The sequence below is a fragment of the Typha latifolia genome, chromosome 10, assembly GCF_019914945.1.
Source record: "Typha latifolia isolate L0001 chromosome 10, TyphaL0001v2, whole genome shotgun sequence".
NCBI classification, from domain to species: Eukaryota; Viridiplantae; Streptophyta; class Magnoliopsida; order Poales; family Typhaceae; genus Typha; species Typha latifolia.
In genome coordinates, this window is record NC_133095.1 from 1848439 (window position 1) to 1863448 (window position 15010).

Here is a 15010-nt window from a genome sequence, read left to right on the forward strand (position 1 = left end):
GGATGAACTGTGAGCAGAGTTTCTCTCAAGGCGAGAGCCTCAGCCATACTAATATAGTAGATGATGAGGAGGTATGAAAAGAAATTTATAAACGAATAAAAGAGAAGGTATGTATGAGAGGATGGGCAACTGAATCATGGGTTAAAAGGTAAAAAACAACTAAAAAGTAATAAAGGCTGGTTGGTGGTGGTGGTGGTGGTGGTGAGTCTTCTCTTTTTAGTTTTTACTCAGACGAGGTCGGTTGTGCGGGAGGAACGAAGTGTTGAGATGATGACGTCGCATGCAATGCATGCAGGTAGGCATGCTCAAACAAACCTCATTGTCTTATTATTCCCACTAACCGCGATTATTACCATTCTGTCAACTTAACAAACCATCTCTAATCTCCCAAGATTAAGATAATAAATAGTATACCTTCATGCCCTCACTTTTGGACAACGGGGACCAAACAAACAAGGGACACCATTGGGATGCCACGTTTCTCATCCCACGTGGCACTTTTAGATTTCTCGCCTTCTCCTTAAACCAGATGGATGGGGGGTTCTCTGCATTGAGGAAAAACAACTTTGGGTATTTTATAGGATCCTACTAAATACTAAGTAGGAGGGGGGTGAGGTTATAATTTCAACCTATGAGTTCGATAAAATTGATTGATTGGGTTGTGATGGTTGTGTTTATAAATTATAATGGGCACTTACACCAATGTTGGCTCTTGTTATTGGGAATGGAGATTAATCTTTTGGTACTATTTTGGAAAATGAGTCTTTGGTGAAACAGGGGGTGGGAGTTTGCCCTAATGGGTCCTGCCAAGATTTCAGTGATTCCAAGTTTCCATATTCCTAGATATCTTTACACCTTGTTCTGTGTTAAATTGTAGAAGATTAAAATTACTCCTCTTTAATAACTTTTAGGTTCTCATATAACATGATAAATTAGCATGATAGGAAAAAAGAAGGTGAACGATTTGCAATATAATTCCAGGCAGTCTATGGATACAATTTTCTAAAATTTACCCCCTATTTTTTAGATATTTTAATTTGGTGGGACAATATAGGCAAGTTGATCCTATTTACCGAAACCCACATGCAATTGGTCAAACCTACTCAACCAACGTTACTATTCATCCCAGTAATTAAACCTACTCTAATTTAATCTTTTTATCTCACTAATTAGACTTCTTTTACAAAACCATCCACCAATACCTCTCAGTTTCCCCATTCTACCCTCCTCCATCACCGTGTCCTCTTCTACCTGCCAAGCCCATTTCCGGTGTTTCTCATAGAAAGAACAAAAAGAGAGAAAGAAACTAACAAGCCTTATAGGTAAGAAGAGACAACTCTCAGCTCTCACTCCTCTCTCTCTCTCTCTCTCTCTCTCGCCATTAAAACTCCCAAATCCAACCCCATTCTTCGACCCAAACGCTAATCGATGGACGACCCAACTGATCCATGGCGGCCGGAAGCCGTTCCGACCACCGTGCTCCGGCTGCCGGAGGGCCCGCGCGACCCAATGGAGTTCCTCTCCCGCTCCTGGAGCGCCTCCGCTCTCGAGGTCTCCAAGGCACTCGTTCCTCCTCTCCCGCCGCCGCCCGCCGCCGGGGTGATCCCCGAGGACGCCGCTGGTGAGGTGGATGACTCGGGCGACGCAGCCATGGTCGCCGGGAATCCCTTCTCCTTTGCGTCGTCGGCCACCTCGCAGCTCGTCATGGAGAGGATCATGTCTCAGTCGGTGAGTTGGGCATTGGGTATTTTGGTAACTCACTTTTGGGTATTTTTACCTTTAAATTTGGTAATTGCTACTCTACATCTCGATTTGTTTGTCTTCCTTCTAATTTGCGTGTTTTAGAGCCTGTTCTTGTCTCTCCTTCTGTCTTATTTCTCACAAAGTGCGGAAGAAACCAAGGAATACTCGAAATATAATTTATTTATGGATACTCTGTCTCTGTTTTCCTCTTTCTTATTAAAATCTCAAAGCTTTACTCTTTTTATTTCTGGGTCTCTTTCAAATTGCAGTAATAACCATACTAAACTAGAGTAGATTAGCTTTCCCTTCTTCTTCTTCTTTAGATTTATTTCTTATGCTCTGTTGTTATGTGAACAGGAAGTATCTCCTCTCGCATCTGGACGTCTCTCCCACAGCAGTGGGCCATTAAATGGTGGAGGATCTCTCTCTGATAGCCCTCCAGTTTCACCTTCCCAACTCGACGACATCAAGGTCATCTCTAACTTCCTCTCTCTAAAGGCTACAGTAGCTACCTTCTTTGTTTCTTTTACTTGCCCGCTGTTCAATTCTATATGCCGGGAAGACGTCAAACTCTCTCTGCAAGCTGGAGAGGCTGAAGACAAAGCGACCAAGCTCTCAGCCTTCCTCTGAGTGAATTGTCTACAGAGAGATAGAGAGAGAAAAAGAAACAGAGAGACAAAGACAGAGATGGCTTTTGCAGAGAGATGGCTTTCTCTTCTTTCGATAAATTAACTGACATATATCCATCACCAGGCGTGTAATTAAATGACTGTGCTCTTTATTATCGACTTTATTTTCCTCGAGAGTTTGCGTGCTTTGGATCATTGCTTGGTCCACTCATAGTCCTCGAGTGTCATTTTTCGCACAAATTGGGAACAATTTTCGATCAATTTTTCGACCCAAAATGGCTCCGTGAGTGACCTATCCTATTCCGAGCCCTGTGAGCAAAGTAGCAAACTGGGGAAAAGGTTCTTTCTTTAGCTCTCTCTCGGCTACGGTCATTGCTAATTATAATCCTTCTCTTTTATCTCAAGAATCTCATGCTTTGGTTTATTTAGTAACCGGGTGTATAATGGGACAAAACTTTAGTCCAGAGATTGCCCCCACCAAAGTTCCCAAAGTACCCTTCAACCTTCTATTACATTTCACACTACTTGGAATAAGTCCTCCTTGGCTATCCGTACTTTGTCTGGTAGCTCTCCGAGCAAAGCTCAGCAGAGCTGTCTGCACTCTGGTCTCTTACTTTGGTCTTAACTTTTCTTTTTTCTTTCAAAAGATAGTATGAACAAAATTTTGGTTATGATAATATCATGGCAGATAAGAGATCAATATATATATATATATATATATATGTATATACATGTCATATCTTAGTATTTACAAAATAACCGATCTAGACCACTTGGTGTGGATTCTTAGCAGTATTGCAGGGCTAGTAATACACCGAAGCCACAGCCATATAGAGGCAGCAGTAAGACAGTTGGAAGATGGCTCAAAGACAGGAGAGAGAAGAAGAAAGAGGAGACTAGGGCCCACAATGCCCAGCTCCACGCTGCAGTCTCGGTGGCTGGCGTGGCAGCTGCTGTGGCGGCTATCGCGGCCGCCACAGCTGCCAACTCAGGATCGACCAAGGATGACCGCGCCGCCCGCATTGACATGGCGGTGGCGTCGGCCGCAACGCTCGTGGCCGCGCAGTGTGTCGAGGCAGCCGAGTCCATGGGGGCTGAACGCGAACACCTGACGGCGGTCGTCGCATCGGCGGTCAACGCCAAGACGCCGGGAGATATAATCACTATCACAGCAGCTGCTGCTACTGGTAACTATAACTTTTCCATTCCAAATTTCCAATGAACCCAATTGCTATTATTATGCCGTATTATAATTGTTACGGTCTTCAAATTTGTAGCATTACGAGGGGCAGCGACATTGAAGGCGAGGGCATTGAAGGAGGTGTGGAACATTGCCGCAGTAATTCCAGTGGAGAAGGGAGGAGAGGGAGCTCATCACAAGCATAGGCAAAGCAAGCAGACGAAGGAAGTAGATATCAATGGCAGTAGTTTTAGTGATGAGCTGGTCCCTGAGGAGGAGAATTTTCTAAGTCTCTGTAGCCAGGAGCTACTCGCTCGTGGAACTGAGTTGCTCAAGCGTACACGCAAAGGTATTCGACAGTGGACCCTCTTCTCTCATATAAGAATAAGAAGACAAGATTTAGAGTACATTCTTCCATTTGTATCTGTAGGTGCTCTTCATTGGAAGGTTGTCTCGGTGTATATTAACCGCACGGGTCAGGTAATTTGTGGGCCTAAAAGAAGTTTCATGAATTTAATTATCTCGTCAACCTTCCGCCATGAATTTAAATTTTGTTTTCACTGTGTAGGTGATGCTTAAGATGAAGAGCAAGCATGTTGCTGGAACCATCACTAAGAAGAAGAAGAGTATGTCAAAAATGATGCAGTGAAAGAAATTACTTTCATTAGAGAAGCATATATAGGGCTTAAGAGTGTTAACTTAGTTCTTGAAACATTTGTTACAGGTGCGGTGATAGAGGTATGCAAGGATGTTTTACCTTGGCCAGGCCGACATCTACTAGAAGGCGGTGATCAGCGGCGGTACTTTGGGCTGAGGACGGCGGAGCGGCGGGTGATCGAGTTCGAATGCAGAAGCCAGAAAGAGTATGAGATGTGGACTCAAGGAGTGTGTCGTCTCCTCCACATCGTCGGCGAGAGGAAGCACGCGTGACTGATAAAGAGGCTGCCGACGCCAGGGAAGCTGATCAAGATCAGACCGTCTCTAGCTGTAAGATTGGAAAAGCCTAGACAAGAATGTTTGTAACGAAAGAGATGTGTGGTGAAGTGAGTTCCATCTCTCATTTGTAAAAAGAGAAAGGGGTGATATATTAGATCAATCAACTTGTTTTATTTTCATTAATTTTTCTTCTCTATGGCCCCGTTTGGTATGTTAGGACAAAGGGGATTTTAATAAACCCTTGTTATTTTAAACTTTTTTGCCAATCAGGAGAGGAAAAAATGGAATAAGGAAACCGGATAAACTATACCTATCCGAATGCTTTTTTTTTTAATATATATTTCAGTTAAAAGGGAAATTTGGATATCATTTCGCTAGAAATTAGGATACCTATACTGTGCAAATTACAGTGAATTAAGCTGAATAAATTTTTAACTAAAATTGTAAAATTATATATATATATATATATATATATATATATATATATATACAATCTTTTTAAAAAATAATAAATAATTATTTATATTAAAATAAAAAAAGAGTAATAAAGTAAATTTAATAATTTTATATCTCATCAAACTACTATCTTATTCCATATTTGTGTTCCAGCTTTTTTTTAATTTTGCAACCAAATGCCTTAATAAAAATTGAGATAAATTTTTTAATCCTGAAATAAATTCTTATTTTATACTAAATCTCAACTTTTTTTATATTATCCCAGGCCCTATATCTATTTGAACTGGGGTCATACATCTGATAAAAAGAAAAAGGGAGAGAAGAAAGGCTATATTCAGCTCCATTGTTCTTGTAGGGAAGAATCTTTGACTAAAGAAAAAAAAAAATCACAGGAACAGTAAGCATTAACAAATAGATATCAATAATTTCCCTCTTGTATTACATCACAGTGTGACAATCTTACAAGGTTCATCCTTTCATCCTTCCTAAGTAATGTATGACAAATCAGTAAACTACTAATTGTAGGTTAGTACTCGTATGCGTTTAATTTGAAATCAAGGAGCTTGTGGATGTAGTTAGAAGTTACATCAGGGATTAAGAATCTGAAGCACTGAAGGCAGTCAGCAGAGCCATGAACAGATTGACAATGTCGAGATACAAAGAGATGGCGGCAGCGACGTATTGGTCATACGTGTGGCGCTTGATCAGGTTATCAGTGTCGTAGATGATGTAGCCAGAGAACACAATCGCAGCGAGGCAACCGTAGATTGTTTTTGTTATCTTCCCCATAGGAATAAAAATCTGCAGCCAAAACGACAATAATTGAAATGAGCTAAATTCTTTTACAGAGTGCAGAACAGGCTAGGATCGGATGGTAACCTGGAGGATACAAAACATCACCAAGACTAGAAGGCTGGCAAACAAGAATGGTCCCAGGAAGTTGAAATCATGGCCTCGTTTGGCTGCCCAGAATGTGTAGAGAGTGAGACCCACGACAACCGCGAAAGTTAACACTGCTGCTTCCAGTATAACTTTCCCTGTTCAAAAGTCGAAACATCATGCCGGAGATCATTAGGCTAGAATGCTAGTTATATTATTCAAAGCTGCGGGTATCTGCAAGCAGGCAAGCAGTAATTAATGTTGAAGCATTATAACTTTAAGTCACATGCATTACTGTGGAACAAGCAGAGAAATGATGTATGCCAATGGTTTTCTTGATGAGGTCAAAAGGACAAGCTATATCCATGAATTTAAGATGGCCCATCTATTGTATATCCAATCATCCAACTCAAGCCAAAGATATGGAAATAACTGTCGTGTTAGCAACTAGTAGCGTATCCAATCATCCAACTCAAGCCAAATAAGATAAGAGACCAAGTATAAACAAACAAGACAAGTAGAATTATAGATAACAGAAAAGGTTCTTTCTAAGCAAAGGCCACGAATATGCATGTCTAGATATAAAAATTTTGCTCATCAAATAACTCTTCCAGTGCAACTGTTCAGTTTGTTTTATGACATCCAGACACGCAGGGAAGCAATTGACCTTCAAAAAGATCTAATATCATGAAATTTTTTCTTAATATATGTTCATCATAGTTGATGAAATCCAATAACAAAAGAGAAGAGAAACAACTTGTAGTCACATATTCTTCCCTCGAAACATCTTTTGCTGAAAACAAATAATACCTACGCTATTATTTATTGGAATGATTCCCATCTCAATGATCAACAGCATTCAGATACACAGGTTGCATCAAATGGAAACAGTATATCTAATACCAAGGTAAGGAAATCTACACTAGAATGGCAAATCATGTAATTTAATTCAATAAATATTAGAGCAGGGGCGCTGTTTGGCTTCCTATATTTTAAAAAAACTGCATATTCTTTTCAATGAGTGAAATGAATTTATATGTAGTATCTTGACATTCATTTTAATTAAGTAGATGCTAAAAAATATTCTATCAATCTTTAATACGAAGGAAAAAAAAGTCCCAAGACTTTTATTTATATTAGTTTCTCATTTAATCTTGGAACTCATCGACAATTTCATCTGTAACCAAATATCACAATCAAGCATAAAAATTATTCATGCAAGATAGAGATCCTATAATTTCTTAAAGCAAGATCTTTCTCTCTCCCCTTACCGCTCGTAGAAATGCACGCTAACCCAATCGCGAAGCTGATGCAGACCGTGAACAACCCAAGAAGAAGCAAATTTATCGGATGCGACTCTTGAAAATATATCATCGGTATCATAACTGCATAAGAATATATCAGAATCCCAGATTTAACCAAAATTCATGAGGAAATAGAAAAGAATCCATCTTTTACCGAGCAGAGGCAAGATGATGAGCAAGATGAAGACGGCCAAGGAGCCAGGGGTGTTGGAGTGGAAGAACTGGCGAATCGGAGGGACGAAGTTGACGGCGGCGGAGACGCCGGCTGTGATCAGAATCTGTAGCGAGACGATGCAGTAGACCTTGCGGATGAAGGCCCAACGGAGCTGAGGGCTCTCGATCATGTCAGGGTAGAGCGACCCCGCTCTGCCATTGGCGGACTCGAGGTCAAATCTGTGGTGGTGTTTCGTCATCTCTGGGGATTTCTAGGGTTTTCTTTGGGCGATTCTTGGAGGTGGGGTTGGAGAACGGAGAGGAAGAGGATGCAATGCGGATGGGCGGTCGCGGGAAACAGGGGAGGACGCGGGGTTTCTATTTTTAACTTGGATCTTTCGGTTGAGTGCCGAACTGGTCTGGTCCTATCCTCGTAGAGCCCCAAAAGGAAGTACTAGCCCAAAGTCCAAAGATTTATTATTATTATTATTATTATTTCTTTCAGTTGCTTTTTCTTAGTTTAAATGCAATTTATATCTAGGATTCCTTGTAAAATTTTTTTTATTGATAATAAGGCTCCTAAGATCTCAATCGGTAAGCAGTAATTAACACCAAGGACCGAAATATTTAAAATGACCAAAATGCTATAATCTTCTTTGAAAGATTTTTTTTAAAAGACATCTTTTCTCAAATTATTTGAAAGGCTTGAGTTGTTCAAATCTACCATCTCTGTCGCTTGTGGTCTCATGATTTAATACGTCGATTATAATGAAAGAAGTGGAAGATAATTTAATGAAGAAAAGAGCATTTTGGTTATAATGGATATGCTAACAATGCGTGCCCTTTGGATTGCGTACTTATTCCGTTTGTCCCCCGCAAAAGCGATGGTTTCTTCCCAATAAATTGCAACAGGAATATACGAGTGGTGGAAAACAGGAATATGCATAAATATACATCCGTTTTCCGAATTGTCCCCTTCGCATATATCGTCAGAGCTTTTCTCTAATCTCAGCATTAAGTACAAATTGCATATGAAATGATACTCAAACGCGGAAAAAAGGAACTCTACATACTAATATAATATATTTTTTTTCAGGCTTGCATTTGAATTCAGTAAATGGCACACAAAAACAAATGCCTATACATTTATACTTCTTTTTTCGTGACAAAAGGCTACATTTATTCTTCTTAGGATTCAAATATACACAACTTCAGTTCCAATAAAGACCAACTTATTGTTTAAAGTTTGCAATGTATAACTGATCAGCCAAAACTATGCTGTTTCAACTATCAGCTGCCCGTAATAGAGTAAGCAGAGAAAGGAAGAGGTTGATGATATCCAGATAAAGGGCAACCGCTGCCCAAATGTACTCATCATACGTGTAACGCTTTATCAAGTTGTCTGTGTCATATATGATGTAGCCAGAGAATATAAGTGCCGCTAATCCACCATATATCATGAGAGATATCTTTCCCAGTGGAAAAAAAATCTGCAAAGTGAATGGGTATATATGCTTAATAATAGAAGTAGACAATTAGCGGAATCCAATGAAGTGCGGCACTAGGTCTGTCGTACCTGGATGAGGGAAAAAACCAGCAATACCATGACAGCAGCAAAAAGGAAGGGACCAAGGAAATTGAAATCATGACCTCTTCTAGCAGCCCAGAATGTGTAGAGAGTAAGGCTAACCACCACCACTGTGGTTAAAATTGCAGCTTCCAGAATGACCTTGCCTGTTAGTATTAACCATCCAAAAATCAAGAACTCTCTGAAAATTATATAAATCCCATGCTGGAAAGTTGGTGTAACAAATACCCATGAAGGACAAGTTTGAATAATTATATGACTTTTCTACAACTTCTGTTTATACATAGATACAAAATAAACAAATTCAAAGACATGCATGAATAAAACAACAGGAGAGAAAAGAACAGATGTAATGGCTTACAGAAAACAGTTTCCTCTATGCAGAAGCATGAGAAGATATATACAGCTCATCAGCAGCAGAATTCCAGACAAATGTTCACTTGTTGCTGATCAGCTGTATTCACTGCATACCTAACTATCATAATTTTTATCTGCCATACACTAACTACTTTTATCTATTCCTGGTAAAAAAGAGCTATTAACCCCTCTGTTCCTATTTGACTTAGCAACTCAAGACGCCTTTATGTAAAACATAGTATAGGACCAAATGAACAAGGATGTAGAAGTCAACCAGTTCCAGAATATAAAGGATCTCTTCCACCTGATGCTAAAATGCTTCTATGCCTGATAAATAAAGTTAGACTTTCTTAATAACCTAGCGTAAAATTTCTCTTCATGTTGACAACTTCAAAGCAGAAAATATCCTTGTCAACCATTTGTAGTGTGGGATGAACCATACAGAATTCAACATTGTTAACATAAAGGAGAACATTTGCAAAACATTAAGTAAAAGCATTTTAAACCCAAAAGAAAATGACATTCTTCATTTATTTAATCACTTTGACAATGACTCAAACCAATGAAGTGTGCCCATGAAAACTGAATTATGTTGGGGTCCCATTATACCAACCAACTTCTGTAGCATGTCATACATATAGTTTCACAAATACACCATTTCACAAATACATATATTTCTTTTATCAACTATCTCACATAGCTAATGAAAAAGTTAAGTTGGAACTACTCTGTGTTTGCATCAATTCACATTTACTGTTCATAAATTAGTATACTAGGGTAGCAAGAAATACCACCTACAAAATACTCGACACCCATTATCCCTCAATCTCACAGTAAAACATATACAAACATCCCACCTCATGACATCCTCTCTCTCACCAATCCTGTCCTCCATGGCAGTCTAGTAGACTGTTCACGACGGTGTTTGGAGATGCAATTCTATGACATTAGGGACGAGGTCTATGCCTTTCCTTGTCATCATCGTTCCTAACACCTTTTGCTGACATTGGAAATTTTCTTCAATCTCTCATTCATTATGTCATGACCAACATCATTTTTGGTTGTGGTTTCATACATGTCATCTCAATTTGTCCTTAATTACACTTTAGCGAAAGAGAAATGTAATAATAATGGGTTACCCTAATTCAGTAATTTGATACGAGTTAATAATTTATGCACAACAATTTGAAAAGCAAATTGAGATCAAAATCTTACCGCTGGTGAACGCGCACGACATCCCAACCGCGAAGCTAATCGCCAGAGTAAACAATCCAAGTAGAATCAGATTCACCGGGTGCTGCTGGTGATAGTAATACAAGGGGCACAAAACTGCACAAATCCGACCAGAATAAATAACAAAGATGTTTTTAAAAAATCTAGAGAAGAAAGGTTGAGTCATCACTGATGAAGGGGAGAATGAGGAGAAAGATGTAGAGCCCCAGGCCGGCGCTGCTGGAGACGAAGAAGTGGGAGATGGGGCGGACGGAGACGACAACGGCGGCGACGGCAGCAGTCATCGCGACCTGGAAGGTGAGGATGATGTAGATCTTGCGGATGAACGCCCACCGGAGTTCCGGGCTCTCGGTCATCATCGGATACAGGAACCGGGAACCTGACTCGATGTCCCCGTTCTTCTGGTAGTTGAACATCCTTGCGGACGGAGAGAGATCGCTAGGGTTTCGATCTGAGATCTTAGAGTTAAGATTAGGGTTAGAGTCTGGATTTGATCGAGAGGAGGAAGAAAGAAGGAGGAGAAGGAGATGGAGATGGGGAAGTTATTGGAGATTCTTCTGAAAAGTCCTATCGTTACAGTTGAATCATTGGACGGTATAATATAGAAACATTACAAATAACACCCTATAGTTTGATTATAGGTTACAAATGAGCCCTATACTTGCTTAACAATACTAAGCCACACCCTATCCTATTAATTGAGAGAGAAATATAATTTAAACAGACCATTAGGCTAACTTAACTATAGAATGACTAAAACACCTATTTTTAATAAAATAGGATTACATTAAGTTTTTAAAATATTAAAATCGCATTAAGTAAATGGTAAAGAAACCCAAATAAACTATCATTACGAAAATGAAAAGACGTATAAAAAGACTAACAGTAAAAACAATAATAAAATTAACAAGGTCAGTTTTGCATGTTCGTTGCTTATTCCAGCAGCCATCTGGATTTGGTGAACGGTGAAAAACGTGAGAAGGTCGAAAGGACTAATCATCTTTCTTATTCCACAGCTAATATTGAAGAGGTGGCTTTTGGCGCAGGATCTTCCCTCTCCATCAAAGGAGATCTTCTTCCTCGCCGGCTGCTGGTGAAGTTTTCCTCACTCTTTTCCCCTCACTTCTTCTTTTCCAATTGCTCCTTTCCCCACCTCTCTTCTCCCTTCTCTTTTGCCCTCTCTTCTTCCTCTCCCTTTGCTCTTTTCCCATCCTCTCTTCTACCCTCTCTTTTTCCCTATCTTGCCCGAGCACTTTCTCTCTAACCATTATGTTGTTGCCGCTACAACAATTGTCGCTGCTGCTCTTTTTTGCCGTTCCCTATCGTCACTCACCGTCGCCCCTACTCTCCTTCTGCTCTCCTCCCTCGCCGAATCCAAACTTGGCCACCACCTTTCTGCAAGATTCGAGCCTGCTGCATTCCGATCCCTTGCTACTTCCCTCGTCGGGCTTGGATATGACCAAAACTCTCTTGCCACTGCCACTTTTTACTGCCTCTCTCCACCGCTGTCGTCACCGTCATTCTTTTTCTCCTCTCCTCCCTCGCTGAATCCAAGCATGGTTGCCACCCTTCCGCCGATTCTTTGCCTAATCTACTGCTGGCGAGGTAGCATTGCCACCGCGAACCCTCCCCCACTTAGTGGTGCTCTCAACCGGTATGCCTCACTATCAGGCCGGGTGGTAAGGGCCCTCTTGGTGGGGCGAGGGTCCGTGACTAGTTCACAGTTGTAATCTAAGTTCGTCAGCATATATGTCTTGTTGAACACAGATGTTGTACTTTTTGGCGGTCCTAGATGTTTGATTTTATTTTGCTCTGCAATTAGGATGCATAAGATTTTCATTTAATTTGTGTTCCAGCTGGATTATCCTCGATCTCCTACCCTTGCGTATTTTTAGGGATGTGAGGCTTTTCGCTCCTTGGAATCATTTGGATCATTATTCATCTTATTATTGTGCCATGCCCCTAAGCTTAATTATCTGAATTAAATTATAATACTGTCTATGGTATGGTAAGCCAAATGTAGAGCTAAGCTCTTGTTCTATCTCTCATATTCCATGTATATAAGACATTATCTTTATAATCCTTAGATGTTAATAAATTATTCTAGCTTACGGGCTTTCCTTTTAAAAAGAAAAGTTTGGCAGCTGGTTAATGGACGTTGAGATTAGCTGGTGAACCGTCGTAATTCGTATTTGATCGGGTCGTCGTTTGGTTGATATATGGTTTCATATATATATATATATAACTCATTTCATCAAATTGCTTAGTGCTTGCACATGTCGTGGCTCGTTGAACACTGATTCTTTTACAAGTCAATATTGAATATCTCGTAACAGCAATTAGATTACAATTTCCCGTACCAAGTGGGATTTAGTTTGTCAAACTATAATCCTATACAACTTATCTAGGGAGATATTGATATTATCACATATTATTAAAGCAAGAGAATTATTGTCGTAACACAGATAAAACTTATCTATAATATAATTGTTGATTAATTAAGTGGGTTAATGGCTAATACCCTGATTAATTTTTTATTTTTATGAGCTAAGCACTATTTGGCTCGAAATATATATATATATATATATATATATATATATATATATATATATATATAATCCCAAGCCCGTTCTATGTATTTTTAACCTGACATGGTTCTAATAGTAACGCAAAATGTTTGGAGGCAAATAGGCCATAAGAGCAAAATATATTGGATGATAAACACCTAAATAGTATGACGACAAGGATAATAAAATCAAAATATAGAGTGCTTCTTTTTATTCTTTACGAATTTTTCTTAGTTAGTTTTAGTTACAAGAGCAAGGCAATTTCCATTAGCAAATAGAAAGGTCAAATATTGTTATCCTAATGGATATATATATATATATATATATATAGAGAGAGAGAGAGAGAGAGAGAGAGAGAGAGAGAGAGAGAGAGAGAGAGAGAGAGAGAGAGAGAGAGAGAGAGATGATCAAAAGGACTTAACCATGCATCCACTTTAATTTTCTTATGGGAACTTATCCTAAACCTAAACCACAAGTTACATATATATAGTTTTCTGCAATTTATGCTCTCTCTCTTTTTCTTTCCCAAAGAAAGCTAAAGTAACGAGTGCAATAAGTTCTTTATTCTTGCCGCAGTATAACTCTCTTTGTTAAATATTTGTAAAGATTTCCGTACGCAGAACTGTATACAAAGCAGGAAGAATATGTTACTTATTTTGGCTTTGGTTTTCCTCCTCCTCGTTGAATGTACTTGAGAATCATTAAATAAACTTACTGAAACATTACTAAAATATTCTGATCGAATATAAATCCAACTTCACACTAAGAATCTCATTTATAGTAAGCAATGGAGGAGAAAGAGATGGTTAAGAGAGAGGTTTAAACTGATAGTCCGAAGAAGAAGAAATAAAAATATTAGAAATTTTGGTAGATAATATGTTAATTTTGACATAATATATCTTCTGTTATGCCATCCAATATAGCACTTGCAAATAAATAAGAACCATCACCGCGTTGAGTAACGCGAATAAATGTTTAAGAGATATTTTTAATTTTGAGTTAACAACTTGATATGTTTTCCAACACATTACTATGTTATTTACAAAGTAGAGTCTCATATAATCTTAAGATCCAAATTCTAATTCAATTGCAGCTACCAAAATGCCTGAGTGGATCCACATCTCTGAATTGGTCCGAAAGAGATGCTGTAAGGATGACGAAGAAAATCCAGCTAGTATATTAGTTTTGAAATAAATTATTTACTGTAAAAATGCTTTTTAGCTCTTTTTTTATCACTCATTTCTTTTTCATTTCAATAAAAAGTAACTATAAATAATTTAACTTGTACTAGCAAGAATCCTCTCAATGTAATTTAGATATAATATATTGTTAATTTTATATTAAGCTTTTAGTCTCTTAATTGGTATCCAAGATAGCAATTGCTATACACAATCCTCGTTGAAAGGTTAAGAGTTCTATATATATAAATTCGAGTGAAGTATTAGCTTGTGATGTAAGAAAGGAGTTTATTCTTATCTTTTATCTCTCTAATCTTTTAGCAAGTAAATAATTACACATACTATTAGCTCACGCTAATCACTCTTTCATGTTTTAATTGTTTGCTTGAAATGAAAAAAAGTTAAAAAAAAAATAGAGAAACTAAGGAGGATCAAAGATTTCCGAAAATCTATGACATGGGTGTTGCCTTCTTCAAGGTGGTGATGAAGCTCATCTTGGTCATCATGGGAATAGGTAAGTCGATAATCTACAAAGAGTTAATTCCAATGTGCATTTATATACTCAGATCATGTTACTAATGAAGCAATATACTATTATAATAACTAATCCCTTGCTCTAAAAACTTAAAACCGCTGTTTTAGAGTAGTTAAAATTTTACAATATCTCTGTACAGTGAAGCTAACGATGCATGACGTATACATAATAAGATTTGATTAATAATTAATTAACTATGTAACATTAGAAAGAAAACTAATTTGAGTTCGGGAACAAAATGAGTCAATATCTTGAAACAAATATTTGTATCT

General features: G+C 38.5%; 3 protein-coding genes across 4 annotated transcripts; 1 reads left to right on the plus strand and 2 right to left on the minus strand.

Annotated features, from left to right (window-relative positions):
* The first annotated feature begins 1216 nt into the window (after nucleotides 1–1216).
* Nucleotides 1217–4671, plus strand: LOC140796441 (VAN3-binding protein-like). Of its 2 annotated transcripts, none has more exons than XM_073149478.1 (7): nucleotides 1217–1728; nucleotides 2101–2214; nucleotides 3166–3559; nucleotides 3650–3901; nucleotides 3983–4032; nucleotides 4121–4178; nucleotides 4277–4671. In XM_073149478.1, the coding sequence occupies exons 1-7, from the start codon at nucleotides 1429–1431 to the stop codon at nucleotides 4480–4482; spliced, it is 1374 nt and encodes a 457-aa protein (XP_073005579.1). In that variant the 5' UTR covers nucleotides 1217–1428; the 3' UTR covers nucleotides 4483–4671. The 2 variants fall into 2 exon arrangements, with proteins under 2 accessions (XP_073005579.1, XP_073005578.1); XM_073149477.1 differs by having other exon boundaries at nucleotides 1279–1728; nucleotides 3163–3559.
* Nucleotides 4672–5342: 671 nt separating this feature from the next.
* Nucleotides 5343–7672, minus strand: LOC140796635 (protein LIFEGUARD 2-like). The gene is made up of 4 exons (XM_073149707.1): nucleotides 7282–7672; nucleotides 7095–7208; nucleotides 5824–5981; nucleotides 5343–5745 (listed from the first exon to the last, which is right to left on the minus strand). Exons 1-4 carry the CDS (start codon nucleotides 7538–7540, stop codon nucleotides 5539–5541), a joined length of 738 nt encoding a protein of 245 aa, XP_073005808.1. The 5' UTR covers nucleotides 7541–7672; the 3' UTR covers nucleotides 5343–5538.
* A 726-nt stretch (nucleotides 7673–8398) lies between these two features.
* LOC140796721 (protein LIFEGUARD 2-like) lies at nucleotides 8399–11086 on the minus strand. The gene is made up of 4 exons (XM_073149800.1): nucleotides 10628–11086; nucleotides 10441–10554; nucleotides 8857–9014; nucleotides 8399–8770 (listed from the first exon to the last, which is right to left on the minus strand). The coding sequence occupies exons 1-4, from the start codon at nucleotides 10872–10874 to the stop codon at nucleotides 8564–8566; spliced, it is 726 nt and encodes a 241-aa protein (XP_073005901.1). The 5' UTR covers nucleotides 10875–11086; the 3' UTR covers nucleotides 8399–8563.
* Between the last annotated feature and the right edge of the window lie 3924 nt (nucleotides 11087–15010).

What these genes read in the sequence shown, in the direction of transcription:
- LOC140796441 (XM_073149477.1), top strand. Translation starts at nt 1,429, where the DNA reads ATGGACGACCCAACTGATCCATGGCGGCCGGAAGCCGTTCCGACCACC. An exon ending in CCCAACTCGACGACATCAAG is followed by an intron (nt 2,215 to 3,162) that starts GTCATCTCTAAC and finishes GTGGATTCTTAG; the next exon opens with CAGTATTGCAGGGCTAGTAA. An exon ending in CACAGCAGCTGCTGCTACTG is followed by an intron (nt 3,560 to 3,649) that starts GTAACTATAACT and finishes TCAAATTTGTAG; the next exon opens with CATTACGAGGGGCAGCGACA.
- LOC140796635 (XM_073149707.1), bottom strand. Translation starts at nt 7,540, where the DNA reads ATGACGAAACACCACCACAGATTTGACCTCGAGTCCGCCAATGGCAGA. An exon ending in CATCATCTTGCCTCTGCTCG is followed by an intron (nt 7,209 to 7,281) that starts GTAAAAGATGGA and finishes ATTCTTATGCAG; the next exon opens with TTATGATACCGATGATATAT. An exon ending in TGATGTTTTGTATCCTCCAG is followed by an intron (nt 5,746 to 5,823) that starts GTTACCATCCGA and finishes TTTTGGCTGCAG; the next exon opens with ATTTTTATTCCTATGGGGAA.
- LOC140796721 (XM_073149800.1), bottom strand. Translation starts at nt 10,874, where the DNA reads ATGTTCAACTACCAGAAGAACGGGGACATCGAGTCAGGTTCCCGGTTC. An exon ending in GTCGTGCGCGTTCACCAGCG is followed by an intron (nt 9,015 to 10,440) that starts GTAAGATTTTGA and finishes TAATACTAACAG; the next exon opens with GCAAGGTCATTCTGGAAGCT. An exon ending in TGGTTTTTTCCCTCATCCAG is followed by an intron (nt 8,771 to 8,856) that starts GTACGACAGACC and finishes TTCACTTTGCAG; the next exon opens with ATTTTTTTTCCACTGGGAAA.